General features: G+C 51.7%; 1 protein-coding gene across 3 annotated transcripts; it reads left to right on the top strand.

The window, feature by feature from the left end:
* Positions 1–237: 237 nt before the first annotated feature.
* LOC144933595 (uncharacterized) lies at positions 238–11,876 on the top strand. Of its 3 annotated transcripts, none has more exons than XM_078858564.1 (4): positions 240–1,144; positions 6,158–6,256; positions 7,539–8,262; positions 8,804–11,117. In XM_078858564.1, exons 1-4 carry the CDS (start codon positions 1,142–1,144, stop codon positions 9,010–9,012), a joined length of 1,035 nt encoding a protein of 344 aa, XP_078714690.1. In that variant the 5' UTR covers positions 240–1,141; the 3' UTR covers positions 9,013–11,117. The 3 variants fall into 3 exon arrangements, with proteins under 3 accessions (XP_078714691.1, XP_078714690.1, XP_078714689.1); XM_078858563.1 differs by having other exon boundaries at positions 241–1,144; positions 8,801–11,117; XM_078858565.1 differs by lacking the exon at positions 6,158–6,256 and having other exon boundaries at positions 238–1,144; positions 8,801–11,876.
* The last annotated feature ends 4,738 nt before the right edge of the window (positions 11,877–16,614 follow it).

Below are 16,614 nucleotides of genomic sequence, written 5' to 3' on the forward strand. Positions count from 1 at the left end.
GAATAAATGAACACGTCATCACATGAATGGTTGTAGGGTCAGAGTAATGGATGAATGAAGCCAGTCCACGTGCGTTCGCTGGCATCTCGTGCGCATGCGCACCCCCCCGCCCCCCCCCCCCTCGACGATTCGTCCCCCACCACTCTCCGCATCGCATCACCTGCGTCATCCGTTGCTAGGAGACAGCATCAAAAAGCTAATTCAGGGTCCTCTGATGCTGCGGCCGCTTGTCCCGCAACGAGACACTCACTCCGGCACCCTCACGCAGCGGCAGCAGCAGCAGCAGCATAACTCCGCATGTGCGGCTGAGCTCCGGGACCCCCCCCCCCTCCCCCCCTGCATCGCAACAGCGGGTTTCAGATCATCCCTCAAATCCCGGCTTATAGGTTCAGACCATCATCATTAATTCGAAATCATCATCGTTGATATTATTGTCATCGTGGTCACTGGATTGTAAGCCTCGTCCCTAACTCTAACGTCAACACTGCTTCTGACTCCCCACTTTGCATCATCATCAATCAAATTATCGTTAAATCATAAATCAAAATTCTTAAAATCGTCACTGCAATATTAAGTTCCTGTTAAGGAAAATATCACCCCTATTCTGTCCCCCCACTTATTAGCATCATCCTATATCATCATCATCATCATCAGAAGTGATCGTCACCATCACTCGAATTCCACCCCTGCTCTGCACGTCGTCTGTCCACTCTGAGCCGCTCCGTGTTCGAGGTGGCGAGGAGCAGCGTGGAGGGGGCTGCGGGAGGAGGAGGAATCGAGAAAAGAATAAAGGAGGATAAAGAGGAGGCGCAACAACAACAGCAGCGGGACACGGAGGAGCTCCAGGACCAGGAGGCTAAAGTCAAAAGGAAGATAATTGCAGAAAAAACATCAGCAGGAGGACCGATAGATTTTGAGTTCTATAGGAAGACGATTTGAGTGTAGAAAGATCAGTAGAGCATCGCGAGGATTGAGAGGAGGGGCATCGCTAGAGTAGGAAGCTCAACAAAGAATCATCGGGAGGAGGATTGAGAGGAGGAGGAGGAGGTCACGACACGTTGCTCTTCCGAGGGATGCGCGCCGTCCCCTGCGGGCCGGGACGAGGCTGAGTGGCGCTCTGCGCACGAGCGAGGTCGACACGATGGTGAGCACGCAACTCTCCGACCGCTCGATGTTCATCTTCACCCAATCAAAGAGCCACCATCGTCGGCCGTGATTGTCGTCGCTCGCCACTCATCACTGTGTTCGCCACTGTTGTTCCACTTGCTGCTGCTGTTGTTGTTGTTGTTGTTCACAATGCTGGCTGTGACGATTGATTTTGATGTGGATTCATGTTGTCGATGCAGTTGTAGTTTTTCTGTTATTGACGATGACGTTATGGTTGTTGTTGTTGATATTGTTGATATTCTGATCGTTGTTGAGTGGACAGCAATGGGTTCACGGAACCTGCCCTCTGTACACGCGAGCGTAACCGACCTTGCAGGTGGCTTAGTGGTACAGCGAGCGGCTCGCGTTCGGAGGGTTCCGAGTTCAAATCGGGAGGGGCTGACTCAGCCCATCATGCTGGGGGAGAGGGGAGGGGGGTCGATAAACTCGAACTGCTTTGTGGTGAAGTAAGGAGTCGCTATCCTATGGACAGACTCCCACCATCCCCCCCCCTCGCCTCCGCCATCGGAATGTGGAATTACCAGTGCTCGCTCAGGGCTGTATACAGGAGATGAGCATCGCTTCAATGCTCATTTGAGCAGGACACCACGTTGACATTGGCCAACTCCATGAGGATGTTGACACGCAAGGCTCACTTGGTACCTGTGTGTGTTGAACTTCTTTCGCACCGCACGTACTCAACCGCAGGTGCGGAGTTCACTGATTGCATCGTATATATGAAAGTGTTTAGCGCTAGACTTAGAAAAATATAAAAACTTTACGCTGAGCCTGCCCTCAGAGTAAAAAAACGAATGAATCTCCGGGCTGTACATTTTAAGGTAAAAACATAAATCGTTAAATTCTGCTTTGCGGATATCTTTAGATATTAAGCATCGACTCTGTTTAGCCTTTCCAGAACATCGTTAGAATCGACATCAGTTAGCCAATTCTTGGCCGTCCACAGGATACTCGATACAAGTACACAGCGCGCTTGCGCAGGGCTCCTCGTGGCTAGGAGGGATTGAGGGCAGATGGTCAACAATAATAACGGAGTAGCGGCCAAGGGATGGAACGCGTTCCAGAGGACGCGGACCATGGAGATGGAGCGACAAAATGCAGCTCGTGTGTCGGCGCTGTAGGTGGAGCGTTAACAGCAGATCGGCCGTGGAGCATTGTGGTCGAGTGCACCGCGCCACGGACCCGGCCACCCGGGTTCGATTCCCAGCCTCACGATCTGGTGCGGTGTGTAAGCATCGCCACTAGGGAGACGAAGGTGGCCGGGCGTGGTGCTGGCCACCCATCCCCTCGTGAGCTGTGGTCTTGCCTTCCATGGCGCTACTCGCTAACAGCACTTGCCCCAACGGTCTGTTCAAGGCTATACGGGGGATCTTTGTATTACTGACATAAGACGTCGGAGGGGTCAGAGGTTTAGAGAGACCATTCAGCCAGAAGTGGATTGACCATGGCTGATCATGATGATATGGTGGCTCTTGTAGCTACAGCACTCACCTCGGGCTCTGCGGCTTGTGCTGTCCCACTCGAGTTGCAATTGTCCTGGATGACAATAAAATAATCAACAAAGCACTCAATAGATTCGCCAAGAACACTCTGGCCTTGAAAGGAAACAAAACAACCATATGCTGTATATAAAGAGCACGACGTTTCAAGTAGTCATCTTTCTGCAAAGCACGTAAGAGAGACGGTGGATAATAATAAGTTGGAGACTGCACTTAACAGCATGGGGCCTGATACATTTTAAAAAAAATATTCCGATGACCAGTTTTTTTTATTGGCTCATGAATCGTTAGTTAATTAATAGTAGCTATTGAGTAACAGGCAAAACATGAAATGTTACGCAAAGTACACTAATTAATAACTAAACGAATTGTATTCATGTCAGTGATCACCACGGAAAACCGCAAACACGCGCCTCGGTCGCTTTGAAGTCGTTTCGCTCTTTCTTTTCACTCGTTACCAAAGTTTCGCCTTTTCTGCGCGGCAACATGCAGGCACAGACGCACGCAGCTCCACACTGCGAGTTTGTTGAAACTCTCTCCCTCGCGCGCACCTCCGATTGGCACGGTTGGCTACGTATGGAGCGAAAGAAGTTCAACATGCCTACACACGTTTATACGTACGAACCAGACACACGCAGCTCAGTTGTTCGTCAGCCAGAGCCGTGCGCTTTTGTTGATCTTTCCTCCCGTGCGCACCTCCGATTGGCACGGTTGGCTACGTATGGAGCGAAAGAAGTTCAACATGCTTACACACATACACAGGAACCAGACACTCGCTGAACCGAGTTCTCAGTCAGTGGTAATCCACGCCAAGGGTGGCCTCTATACCAGCGGTTCCCAATCTGTGGCCCGCGGATCACCGACTGCTTCAAGTTTATTTATTAGGTATAGCCCTGTGAGCCATTCGGCTCTTGAATCGGGTGCAACCGCAACAAACTAAAAACATGAACAAGAAAACATCTTAAAGTGACTATGTGACTATGTACTAACTGCTGCTGGGGACCCGCAGAAAATGCGATCACTAATAAACATCCTCACGAAGGAAATGTACAATTTCAAACTACGAGCGGCGTGTCCGCGAAATGTTTAGTGACCGCTGCTCTAAAATAGCGAAAGTCTTGATTGGGACAACCACAAGGCTGCTCCACCCGTCATGTCTCGCATGACGGGGGTGGTGGCATCACAAACTCCGCGTGGGCACTGCACCCACGCCACGCGGCTTTGGGTTTGGGGCACCGACTCCAGAGAGTCAAAACTCAGGGCCCCCCACTCAGGGCCCCCCCCCCCCCCACGGCATGGGGACAATGGGGCAGCAAGCTGTGTACCGGTTTCGTCGTTGTTAGGAATCATCAGTTGTGTACTTCCACAATCGCCGACTGCTGCATCGGTGCCTCCAGGGGCTTTCGGCGGACAAGCGCTCTTGAATCTTTGCGTGGAACCCGTGGGCACTGCCCGAGAGTGGCAATGACGCGATTCTATCATCCTGATTCGAATGAGAGGCTCCGACTTAATTTTTCTAATAAATTGGTGATGCGGCAGCAGCGTTGGCACTGGCGCACAAACAACAATACATGTTAACAAACAAAAAACCTCAACACTGTGGCCTTAAAAGGAATTTTAAACATATATAACGGGCGACGTTTTGGGCGATGCCCCTTCTTCAGTGCACAGCGTTTACAGAAAGGGGTTCGAATTGATCCATCAGATGGCGCGGATGGTAGGGGAGGGGGGAGAGGGGGGGGGCTAACGGGGTGAGTGCGGGGGAGGCATCGAAGCCGGGTCCGAGGCCGCCAGTTTGATGTCCTTTATGTAACGAGACGAGAAAGCGCTGTCCGCATTCATTTACCATCCATCACCATAAGTCCCGCAGCTGTCGCGCCGCGCTGCGAATATAACGCCACTTGGAATTGTGGCCACATCTCTTGTCGAGAGAGGCCTTGATGGCCGCGCGCGGGCCGTTTAATGTGCCCCTTCGTTCAATCTTGATTTGAAGCTTTCGTGACTGCAGGGGTCCAAATTCTTTGCTTCTTTCGGTAAAGTCACGTAGGTAGAAACATACAATCAATCACGACGTTTCGATCGCAACACAAGCGGTCGTTCTCAGGCAGGAACAAAACTATATAATCCAGCAGTGGAACTGCTGAACCCACGTGACTTTACCGAAATACCCAAAGAGCATGTTCCCCCTTCGTTGTTTCGTGCGGCGCTCCGTTCGATTGAAGTTGGGGCTCACGCTGACCCACTTTAACCCCCCCCCCCCTTATCGCCGGGGCCGCGATTCCAAGGTACTTGCGGGGGTAGGTGGGGGGGGGGGCGCTGAATGACTGCCCAGATAATTATTACACAGAAACAATCGGCAGCGACTTAATCATCAAAATCCCATTGCCACGCGCAGAGCAACAACAAAACCACACAACCCCTCCGGCTCATGCGCTTTGAACGGCTGACGTTTGAATGTTTTCACAAATAAAACAAAAATGCTACCGCCACCACTGTCATCGCCGTTGTTGTCACGTTGCTCTACATCAGCAACAGCAGCGAATCCGGCCAAGTGGCTCAGCAGTAGAAAGCAAGCGGCTTGTGATCAGATGGCTCGCGAGTTCAAATCCTGGTTGTGGAGGTGATCCATTATCCCCACGGGGTCGAGAGGATGAGTGAAACTTTGTCGAGAACTCAACAGTGGTTGTCCTACGACCAAACTCTCCCCCGCCATGTGAATGTGGAATTACCAGAATTGGCTCGGGGCTGTAAAGAAGAGATGAGTACCGCGTCAATGCTCATTAGAGCAGGGCACCACTTTGATTTTAAACACCAGCTATATCATCACCGTCAATCAAAATTATTATAAACATCATTGTCAATCATTACCGTCAATCAGATTGATCATCATATTAACAGCATCATCCACATCATCATAATTACGGGCAGCATCAAATCCTAACATGATCGTACATTAATAAAACAACTTTTGCTCGGGTTACCGCGAGCGGCGATCTATCCACTGCTGGATGAAGGCCTCCCCCACGTCGTGGCCATCACGATCCAGCCCAGCGCCTTGCACGTGTTGCTCGCCTTTGGCTGCCAATCCGTCGTTAGTCTCGACCATCGTCGCTTCCAGCGACGCGTTCTGTCCACACGCTCGCTTACTTTTCTTCACAGTCAGCGTTGTGTGCCTTCTATGTAACTCTCTCATGTTCTCTCGTCGACGTGTTCATCATTCTGGCTCTCGCGTGCCTCTTTGTGTGTGCACTCTTACGTGTTTGTTCCATTTTCTTCGTGAATGCCCGCCTTTCTGAACCACAGGTGCAGCAATCATCGATCAAAACCATCTTCGTTATGGACAATACGTATCATCAACAAAACTACGTGAACATCAATCGAATAATCATCATCGCCGTTTGCGGGTGCGCGCCGGCCTTGGTTGCTGCTCGCTGGGAGCACTTGCCCCGACAGCCCGTGATCGGCTATACGGGCAACCTTTGTCTTTGCCACAGATGATGACTGAAGCGCACGTGAGCGAGGTGGTGGTGGTCGCGTGCGCCGATGCGGTGGAGGCGATGTCCCTCTCGCCGGGTCCCGCGCAGAGCGGCCAGGTGCTCTCACCTTCATCATCATCATCACACACACTCAATACAAACACACTGGCATCCAGTATACACTCACACACCAGAGAAAGAGCCCCCCCCCGTATAGCCTTAACAGACTGTCGGGACAAGTGCTGTTAGCGAGTAGCACCGATGAAGGCCGACTCGGCACACGAGGGAGTGGCTCGAAACACGCCCGACCGCCTTTGTCTTCCCGGTGTACGTATGTTCAACTTCTTTCGCACCGTACGTAGCCAACCGTTCTGATGTTTACACGCCGCACTAGGTGAAGTCGACCTAGGGGAGACCCACGACCGGTTCGGATTTTCGTCACTGATATTGGCCGTGAAAGCGGAATCGATCTCGCGTCACTGGCCATGTAGCTCAATGCGCTAACCACCACCACCACCCCCCTGCCCCCCCCCCCCCCCCAATCTCACCTATATACATACAACCACCCACAGCCTAGATACGTATCAAATCAATGTCGACTTGCGTTTACAAAAAAGGCTGAGTGGGAGCGCATCTCAAGACGCGCTGCAAGGAGCGAGACGGGCAGATTCTTTCTCATGAGATTCGCGGGGAAACAAAGAGGAAGTAATTGTGTTTCGGGTGAAGGTGGGAGCGGGGGGGGGGGTCATTTGGGGGAGAAACGTGGATCCGGGCAAAGATGAATATCGTCCTGAGCAATTCCCTCCGAGAGATTTCTTCCTCGAGTGTGCAGGCGGTTCAATTGCACCTGCGGTGGTCCGAGCCAATTGAGGGCGCCGAGCGTAAATGATTTCTGAGCGGGCCTTTTCTGTCCAATGGATTTCAATACGAACGCCTCGACCGGCACGGGCAGGATCCGTGCAGAGAATGGACACGTAATGACGGCGACGCGAGAGATGCAGGCGAGATGCAGAGGATGAAATGTTGTCGGCAACATGCAGGCGTAGCGAGAGAGAGAGAGCCATGGAGACAGCACAGATGCGTCTTGAGATGAGAGGGATGTAAGAGGCGGCGGCGGGGGGGGGGGAGATGTAAGATGGAAACGTAGCGATAGTGGACAGCGGAGAACACGAATTCAGACGAACTCGGCGGATATTTTTGGGGGACTTCGGCGCGAGGATGGAGCCATGAAATCAGCTGGTGAGCAGCGGATGCCGGGTGGATTGATGAGAGATTGCCGGAGACGGCGGCGTTAGGGGGAAGGCCTTCCTCCGCCCAGCTGTGAATGTACCTCTACTGATGGTAACGATGATAACGATGACTGCCTGCCTGCCTGCCTGCCCTGACTCCCCGTTACCAGATTTTCCCGGAGAAGGTGGAGCCGGAGCCCGGGGCTGGCGCGGCGCTGCCCTGCATCGTCCTAGACGCCGACGACGCGGTGGTGGAGAGCGGAGAACTCCGGTGGCCCCCGTGCCTCGCCCTGAGCCTCGCCTCCTCGTCCGACCTCCATCAACACCCCGGTTCGAGTCCCGACCCGGGCCGCTCAACTCCGGGACGCGTCGAGGAATCGATCTCGACTCCGGCTGCCGGGTTCTGCCGGCAGACGAATTCAGCCGCGGGCCGTGTCCTCGAACTCGTGATTGACCTCGACATGAACTCTGCCGCTGCTGCCGACCTTGACCCCGACTCTGGCTCTAGCCACGGCCCGGAGATAGTGGTGTCCAGCCTTGACCCCGCGGAGCCAGCGGAGAGTGGGGAGCTCATGTGGCCTCCTGCCCACCTCATGGTCAAAGAGGAGGACGACGATGATGATGATGACGGTGGTGACGATGAAGCTGCTGCTGATGATGATGATGGAGAGGTCTTCGCAGAAAACATAAAGGGGAAATCCCAAGCTGGTGGTGGTGGTGGCGGTGAAGACGATGATGTTGATGATGATAGAGATGATGATATGAAAGAGGTTCCAGATGATCGCGATGACACTGCTGCGGTCACGTCGATGGAACCAGACGAAGATAGCCACGCGGCTCTGGAGTTGGTGGATCCACGTGAAGATGGAGCGGAGCGGACGGGGAGTTTTGGGGGTAAGAGATGTGAGGCTAAGTGGCCACAGGAGGCCCCGTTAAGTCGCCAAATCGAGTCCGTGCAGAGTCTTACCAGTAGCCGGTAGCCGGCGTTGTCTGCTTCTATCGGCGTGAGAGTCACGCTTCACGGGACGCGACTTACTTGCTTCACTGATGATGATCGACACGAGTCGATCGAGAATCAGACCTTCAGGCTGACCCAAATTATCCAGCGTTCGTTTTCGCACGTAGAGTACAGCCACTTTTTTTCCTATTTTAAGCAGGGTACGCGGGGAAATCCCCACCAACGCATACGAAGGAAAAAAAACTCGAAGCGCCACACAGATGGGTTCACGAACCAGTTGCTGTACTTCTGTTGGCGAGATTAGCACAGTATAACGGCCGTGTGGATACCGGCAGCAGTAGCCTGTGTATGGCGCGTACCGCACAGCGCATACGACGCGCCGTGTAGAATCTCGGTCGACAACGTCTCTCACTGTACCGGCTATGCAACGTCTCTCAGCTGTACCGGGTTGTCTCTTTGTCTCGTTTCTCACAGAAGGCGTCACGCAGGCGGGAGCGCGCGGGATGGAGGCGTGCGTTTCCATGGAGGAGGAAGAGGAAGATGAGGAGGAGGAGGAGGAGGGGGTTGAGTTTGAGGAAGTAGGGGAAGGAGATGAGGAGGAAGTGGATCAAGACGAAGGAGATGATGATGATGATGAAGAGGAGGAGGAGGATGAGGAGGAGGAGGAAGGAGTCTGCGGCCCGTAGCGAGGAGCACTCATCCCACGGTCGCGTTTATCCCGGGGTCTTCTCTCTCCGTCATCCCGCGCCTCCGTGCGAGTGCGCGCGCGCGTGGCTCTCTCACTCTCTCTCACACACACACGCAAACAACAAAAACACTGACCCACACAGCACGCACGCACGAAGAGACTGACAGACCGAAAGGTGATCGCCGTTTCGCATTAAAGCGTCGAGCAGCAAATCTACTCGCCCGCAAAGGCACTCCGCGTGCCGCGCGCGCAGGCGCCGACAGTCCACGTGGACTGTCGGCGAGAGACTGCGGGCTGGTTTGTTGACTGCACGTGGGAACGGCACGAGAGTCGGCCACGACAGTGGTGCGAAATGGTGGCGGCTGTTGTGATCCGGTTGTTGTTGTTGTTGACGCCGCGAGATGGTGGTGGTGGTGATGGAGGAAGAGGAGGTGGATAGGGGTGTACAGGAGGAGGTGAAGTTGTAATTATAGAGATCGTTTTTAGTCGTGTTTACAATCGTTACCTGCGTGTGTTTTGTATTAGTATCGCTGATTATTCTTTTTTGGATTTTGCGTAAACGGAGGTTTGGTGAAAGAACGATAAGCCGGATGAAAATGTTTTTTTGGAAGCCTTTAAAACATCCCTCTCAAACCCAGAACAAACACTCGCGCTAGCCTGGTGTTCAGTTTTCTTTCTAGTAAAATAATTGTACACTGGACAGCAGATAATTATTGCGCGGGGTATGAACACGCGCATTTTAATCCAAGTGGGTATATATGTGTCGCCTTCTTCACATTGCAAACCCAGTGGTCACGACCAAGCGGGCGTGTACATCACAAGTAGAGCATTGACATCATCATCAATATAACCATCATCATCATCATCGCTGTGGGCGACTGTACTTCTGTAATGACTGTCAGTGACAATCCCCTTGCCCCCCTACGCATATCAAGCGAGCAGCGCTGTTGTTTATCGCAAAGCGTCCCGCAACACATCCGATAGAGACATCGTGTATTTTTTTAAAATAATTATTTTGACTTAGAAAAATAGACGTTTCGGCCAAGGGGCCTTTACCTAGTCTGCCGTTCACGCAAGACAGGTCATTTAAAGCGATGTATATAACTGTATATAATGTGGTGTTAGTGGTAAGTGAACTGCGCTACGGACGCGGCCACCTGAGTTCGATTACCGGCGTATGGCTGACGTCAGTAGCGAGCGATATCTGAAACGGTCACGGGGCTCTCGGCTCCACGAACCTGAATTGACCAGCGTGGTGAAGTATGATCAACCCCCCCCTCCCCCCCGTGACCGACACAGCGTGGATTGACAAAAGGTCTGTGCATATTCACAATGTAGTGTTGCGTTGATGGAGTTACGAAAGAAAGAAAACAAACGAGTATCTGGCTTATGGCTGAGGAAGTCGGGAATTAATTCGTGAATCAGATTGCTCAGAGGTCAGAGACGCTAAGCCAGCATCTCTGAGATGCTGAGATTCGGATTCGGGCTTCAGCCCCTTGCGATTAAACGGGGGTTGCTCAGGGGTTGTGAGTTCATGGTCTCAGCCAGGTCAACAAACGACTGCAACAACAACAACAAAAATCCTCATCGTGCTGAACTGCGGTCACTTCATTTGGCAATAATTCTAAATTTGAAGTATTCGTGACTGCAAGGATTCATATTCTTAGGTTTTTTTTCGGTAAAGTCACGTAGGTAAAACATCAAAATTAATACAAATTAATAAAAATAAAATAAATAAAAAATCATTTGGCAAATTACAACTCTGACCGTGAGCTACTTTGTTCGGTTTCATTGCCGATGCGACAAACGCCGCCCCGTGTAGCAGTGCACGCGAGAAGGTGCATCGCCCGCCGAGTGTGGATGAGACGGCAACTTTGCAAGGACCTTGAAAGGACCTCTGACACAAGGTGATGCACCGCTTTCTGCGAGTGATGCCCTCCTGGAAGACGCCTTCTCGTCAATGACAATTTCCGTCTGTGTCCTGTACCCGGAGTGAAACCCGCGTGGCGTTAACTCCAAGACTGCCGTTGAGCCCGTCACGTCTTGCAGGCTTCAGTTGCCGTGAAATGTTGTCGCTAGAATGAATGTGCGTGGTGACGATGATGACGATGGTGACGATGATGATGACGATGCTCGCTTTGTCGAGGTCGGGCAGGTGGATCGCCCAGGTATGAGAGTCGTGAACGTAAAGACATCGACCCGTAGGGCATTTAGGCTGCGACTGTAAGGTATCACAGTACAGCAAGTAGGATGGATTTATTTTTTAAATGGCAAATGATCAACTGAATAGCAGGATCACGTGAAGTCGAACCCATTGTGACTCGTTTCATCTTAGAGAAGCCAAAACAGGAAGCTGCTGTCATCATGGCGTTGATGAGCGTTCAAAAAAAATCCAAGCAGCATCTTCTTGACAAAACATATATCCTCACGCGCCATGTGTACATGTCCCAGCGTTCATAAGTTGTTGTTGAAGCGAACACGCCCATGCATTCGCAACTCTAAGTGGTGGCGACGTTGCAACGCCGCACTAGTGCCAGGCTGGGTGCCCTTTGAGGCCACGCGAAATTGGCTCGTTTGTAGGAAGTTACGGGACACGCCCAGGTGTTACGGGTGAAACTGCGTGGAGATGACAGGCAGATGTACCAACTCACTGTGTTTTATCGACCCGGGCGCGCTGCTCGTTGTTCTGAGCGTCACACAGACATAGGCGCACGCACGCACGTGGTTTTTTTGTTTAGGCCTGACGGTGGCACAGAGCAGCGCGGGGTTTGTGTTGTCACTGCCTAGTGGCACTGTGTGATTGCCTAGTCGCACTGTGTGATTGCCTAGTGGCACTGTGTGATTACCTCGTGGCACTGTGTGATTACCTAGTGGTGTTCGTGTGATTGCCTAGTGGCGTCGTAGGACCCGTGGAACGCTTGGAGTACATTGGGCACACAAATCCCGTAACTCCGTAGCTCTCGACCCGGGCGCTGAGCGCAGGAAATGCGCTGTGGTATTTCACGCTCGCTCAGTGCTCATGATTTATCAATGGGGCAACCGGACGGCGCATTTCCCTGGAATCAATTAAAGTGGGGGGGAGGGGGGGGTAGTTGGAGCCTTTTAAATCGAGGCGTTCACGTGGGATGGGATGAGGCGGCAGCTGGAGGAGATAGGTGACTCCAAGATTAATTGAGTTGGTGGGGGAGGGCATGAGGTGGGGGCTGCTGAGGTAAGGCATTTAAATAGGAGTCGCTGTAGCCGAGGGGATAGACACACGAGCGGGTTTCGTTTAACGACTCGTCACCTCAGATGGCATTAACCCCCTCGGCTACAGCGGCCTCTCCGTTGAGCGACGTTGCCCTTGGCATCCTCTATAAGTGACACGACACGTTTAAACTCGTCGGACCGTGGACACAATTCTAACGATAAATTTGGTACGTGTAAATAATAAGCATTCGTAGATTGTGAGTGTACTGTTAACGTCAAGTCGTTCGGCTCCTGCCACCCTGATGACGAGATTGCTTTATTAGTGGGAAGGGCTGGGGGTGGGGGGTGATGGCCCCTCCGCTCTCATCTCGTTTGAAAGGGCCCAACGGGGACCTTCAGTTTCCTTTTGCGGGAGCCACACGCGCACACACGCGCGCACCTGGGCGTTATCCGGTAATAGCGCGACATGTAAATAAGGTGACCGAGCGCGTGAACAATGAGGGACACGGTGTTACCAGGTCCAGATGTCACCCTTCACGGTACTCGAGTGGTGCCGTCGAAGATGCTTGCAGTGACGGGTTACGCATCGTCCTCGGAGCCTTACGGGGATGCGGGTCGTCTGAGATGAAAGTCGCGGGCTGCGTTCGGCTCGCGAGGCGTGAGGCTCCCCCACGCCTGCAAGTTTAAGGGTGTTAGGGGGGTGATGGTGGTTGAGGGGGTGTCGGGGGGGGGGAGCGGTAGTGTAGCGGTCAGCGAACTGCGCTACGAACCCGGCCATGCGAGTTCGATTCCCGCTCGCGGCCAACACCCAGGTTGACTCAGCCTCAAATGGGTACCTGGTGCAGCGTGTACACATCGCCACTAGTGAGACAAAGGCGGCCGGGCGTGGTGCTGGCCACCCACCCCCTCGTGTGCCGTGCCGGCCTTCATAGGTTCTCGCTAACAGTACTTGCCCGAACAGTCTGTTAAGGCTATACGGGCGATCTTTGTCTTTGTGGGGGTGCAAGTCTGGACTACACTGCACGTTGTTTGTGCCACGTATACAGACCACGGCTTAATTGCTCATGGAACATTTCTAGCGCCCCCGCTTCCTCCCTCCCCACCACTTCCCAGACCCCCCCCCAACCTCCCTTCACTTATCCCTCCGAAAGCTGGGAGTTAGTTTCCGTAGCTCAGCCCGGGACAACTCCGGCTCACAATTAAGCGCTGGTTACAGGCGGACAGAGAGAACCACGTGGCCGCAGGGCGGCGTGACGATGTTTCGGGATAGACTGCTGAAATAAAGGAGTGTCGATTTAAATAGAGTGGTGAAGTCAATCGATGATGGCTGGCTGGCTGGCTCGCTCGAGCGAGGAGGGCCCCTCAGTGACGCTGGGGTGGCTGGAGGTTCTGGGCCGGCTGCCGCGAAGGCTGATTATACAGGAAGCCTCGACCCCAAATACACACAAACCGCTCTTATCTTGATAGAGTCTCCTCTGATCGATTCTCCCGAATAATTCAGCTCGCAGGGAAATTTATCACCGCGCCGTGGATTAGAGACTTTGGTTGGGGTTATTTTTTTTGGTCTCACTGTTGAGATTCATAATTATCAGCCATGGCCAATGAACACCTCCTATCCCTCCTCCTTCTTCTCCTCCTCCTCCTCATGTCTCTCTCTCAACCAAATATCATCTCGAATTCAAAACCGAATCAACATAACATAATTGACATTTAAATGTGAATGTATATAATCTATCTCAACTCTATCGTGTCTGCATCTCTCTTTTCTCATCTCGCTACGCAGTTCTCTCTCTATCTCTTGTCTATATATATTGTTTCATTTCACAAGGTGAGGGTCCAAATCGCCTTTAAAATTATATTTTATTAGAGTCAAGGCCGTCCATATGGGAGGGGGGCGGGGTGTGGGGCCCCGGGGCAAACCTCACACCATGTGGGCCCCCCCGATGTCCCCCAAAGCGCGGGGCCCGGGGCGGTCGCCCCAATTCGCCGTGCACCCAAGGGACGGCGCTGATTAGGTGTCCACAAATGGGCCAACAACAACCACCACGACTATCTCCAAGATAAGAGCAATTTGTTCGTGTTTTTTTGGCACCTGGCATCTTTGAGCAAAACAAAAAAAAGCAATCTATCATCGTGCCCAGTCACCGTGCTTTGTTGCGTTCGTTGTGTAACCGTACGTGATATGATGTGCATATGTGTGTGTGTGTCGTGTTGTGTCTGGTGGCCCTACGTGTGTGTGTTCTTCTGTGCATAATTAGTCGTCTCTGACCACGTTGTGCGGTGCAGCTGTTGGTAGTGCCAGGCGCGTGGGGACAATTTTGAAGTTGTGAAGGTTAGATGGAGGGGGGGGGCAGAACATTCACCATGGGGGGTCCGTGTCGAGTAACTAAGCGAGCTCATTAAGGCTCTTAATTAAGAGGGACCAGCATATGGTTGGTATAGCTTCCCGCCCCGCCCCCTTGATAAACAGTGTGGGGGAGGGTGCAAGGGCCTTCTCGTACCCCCACCTCTACAATATCCCCATGGCCGTAGCCACGTGTTTGTTGTGAGTCTGTTGGTCTCTCTAGTTCACCGCTACTGTTGTTTGTACATCTACAGACCCCACGTGGTGACTTGCGTCACAATAGAACGCAGCTGCACACGTGGATCGTAGCACGCGGAGCGTCCAAATCTTTCGCGTTTGTTGAGAAGAGTTCACTGATGGGCGGGCCGGGTTTCTTGTGATCTGCCCGTCTGTTGAGCTCTGTGTCTGGCATGATGATTTCCCACGGTTCGCTCGACGCGCTGGAAGATTATTTCGGACGTTTCGTCCCAAGTACTAGGACATTCTTCTTCATGGTGATTATTATGATGTGACAATCACGATGGAAGGAAGAAGTTCCCAGCACGTGGCGCTAAACGACATCATACCGAGATGTTAACTACCTTGACTGGTATACAGGAGGTCGTGGGTTCGATCTCGACCCTGACGCCTGCTGTATATTTGGAGTTTGCGCGTTCTCCCCGTGGTCGCGTTGATTTTTCTCCGGGTCCTCCGGGTTTCCCCTCCACATTTAGAAACGTGCGTTTAGAGTATTTGGCCGCTGTACATTTCCACGTGATAAGGCACTTCGTTGAACGATCTTTAGTGGCCAGGTCGCTTCTGAAAAAGAGCTATACAGCTCAGTAGGCCTTCGACGTAGTAAAATAAATAACAATTAGCTAGTATAGTAATAGGTTTTTACCCTTAAAACTGGTACAAAACTGACACCTTTATACAAGGCATCATGTTTGCAATAACCACAACACAAGTAGTCAAAATGCAAACAAAAAGAAACAACTCTGATAATGATAATAATATGCACTGTCCTTGAAGTTGATTGGTCCACACTCGCACACCTTCAAGGACAGTGCATATTATTATCATTATCAGAGTTGTTTCTTTTTGTTTGCATTTTGACTACTTGTGTTGTGGTTATTGCAAACATGATGCCTTGTATAAAGGTGTCAGTTTTGTACCAGTTTAAAGGGTAAAAACCTACTACTATATTTTGTCACTGGTAAAGGAGATGTCTCATAGTGTAATTAGCTAGTAGTTAACGACACGAAAACATACAGCAGAGCTACACAGCACAACCGAGAAACCCCACGCAATAGTGCAGTATGATTAGGGATGTAACGAATCAGCACTGCCACAAATCGATTAATTGACAAGATTCGGGATCACGATTCGATTCATGAATATATATTTCTATGTTTTTGGGCAGGTTGCGATTCATTTCGCGTGCAATATTTGCGATGCGATAGAATCTCTGGTGTGAATCCGTGAAACATTTAAGCGGAGTTTGTTGTCCTTCTCCCGGCACATCCGATTAGTACGGTTGGCTACGTACAGTGCGAAAGAAGTCCAACACGCGTACGTATATCTCAACAACAAGCAACAACCAAACAAAACACAGGTGTAGTGAGTTTCTGTGTTAACATCAGCCCGATGACCTGTGCCTGCACACGTCAAAATCACGCCCCCGTTAGTCACGTCTGTCACTCAATCTGGCTATACAATCCCTGCTCTTAGTTCTTTCGGTAAAGTCACGTAGGTAAAAAATGAAATTAAAATTAAAATAAAACAATAAAATCACGACGTTTCGGAGGCAACACAAGTCTCCGTCATCAGGTGGACCGTCACAGCCAGATTTGCTGCATCAAGTAAGGGATGGATTCAAGGTGTAAGCTCTTAAGTACCAGTTAAGGGAGGAGGGGGGGGAGGGGCTTATCAGAATGTGGTAGCCAATGAATGGAAAGTATCAGGAGGGGGGGGGCTAACAGAGGGACGGGGTACTCGTGGTCGAGGTCAAGGACGTGTTTGTGCGCAAGTCACTGTGGATGTACATAATAGGAAAGGAAAGAAAATGCCCATGTTTATACCAATGTT

The sequence above is a fragment of the Lampetra fluviatilis genome, chromosome 7 (genome assembly GCF_964198595.1).
Source record: "Lampetra fluviatilis chromosome 7, kcLamFluv1.1, whole genome shotgun sequence".
Lineage (NCBI taxonomy): Eukaryota > Metazoa > Chordata > Hyperoartia > Petromyzontiformes > Petromyzontidae > Lampetra > Lampetra fluviatilis.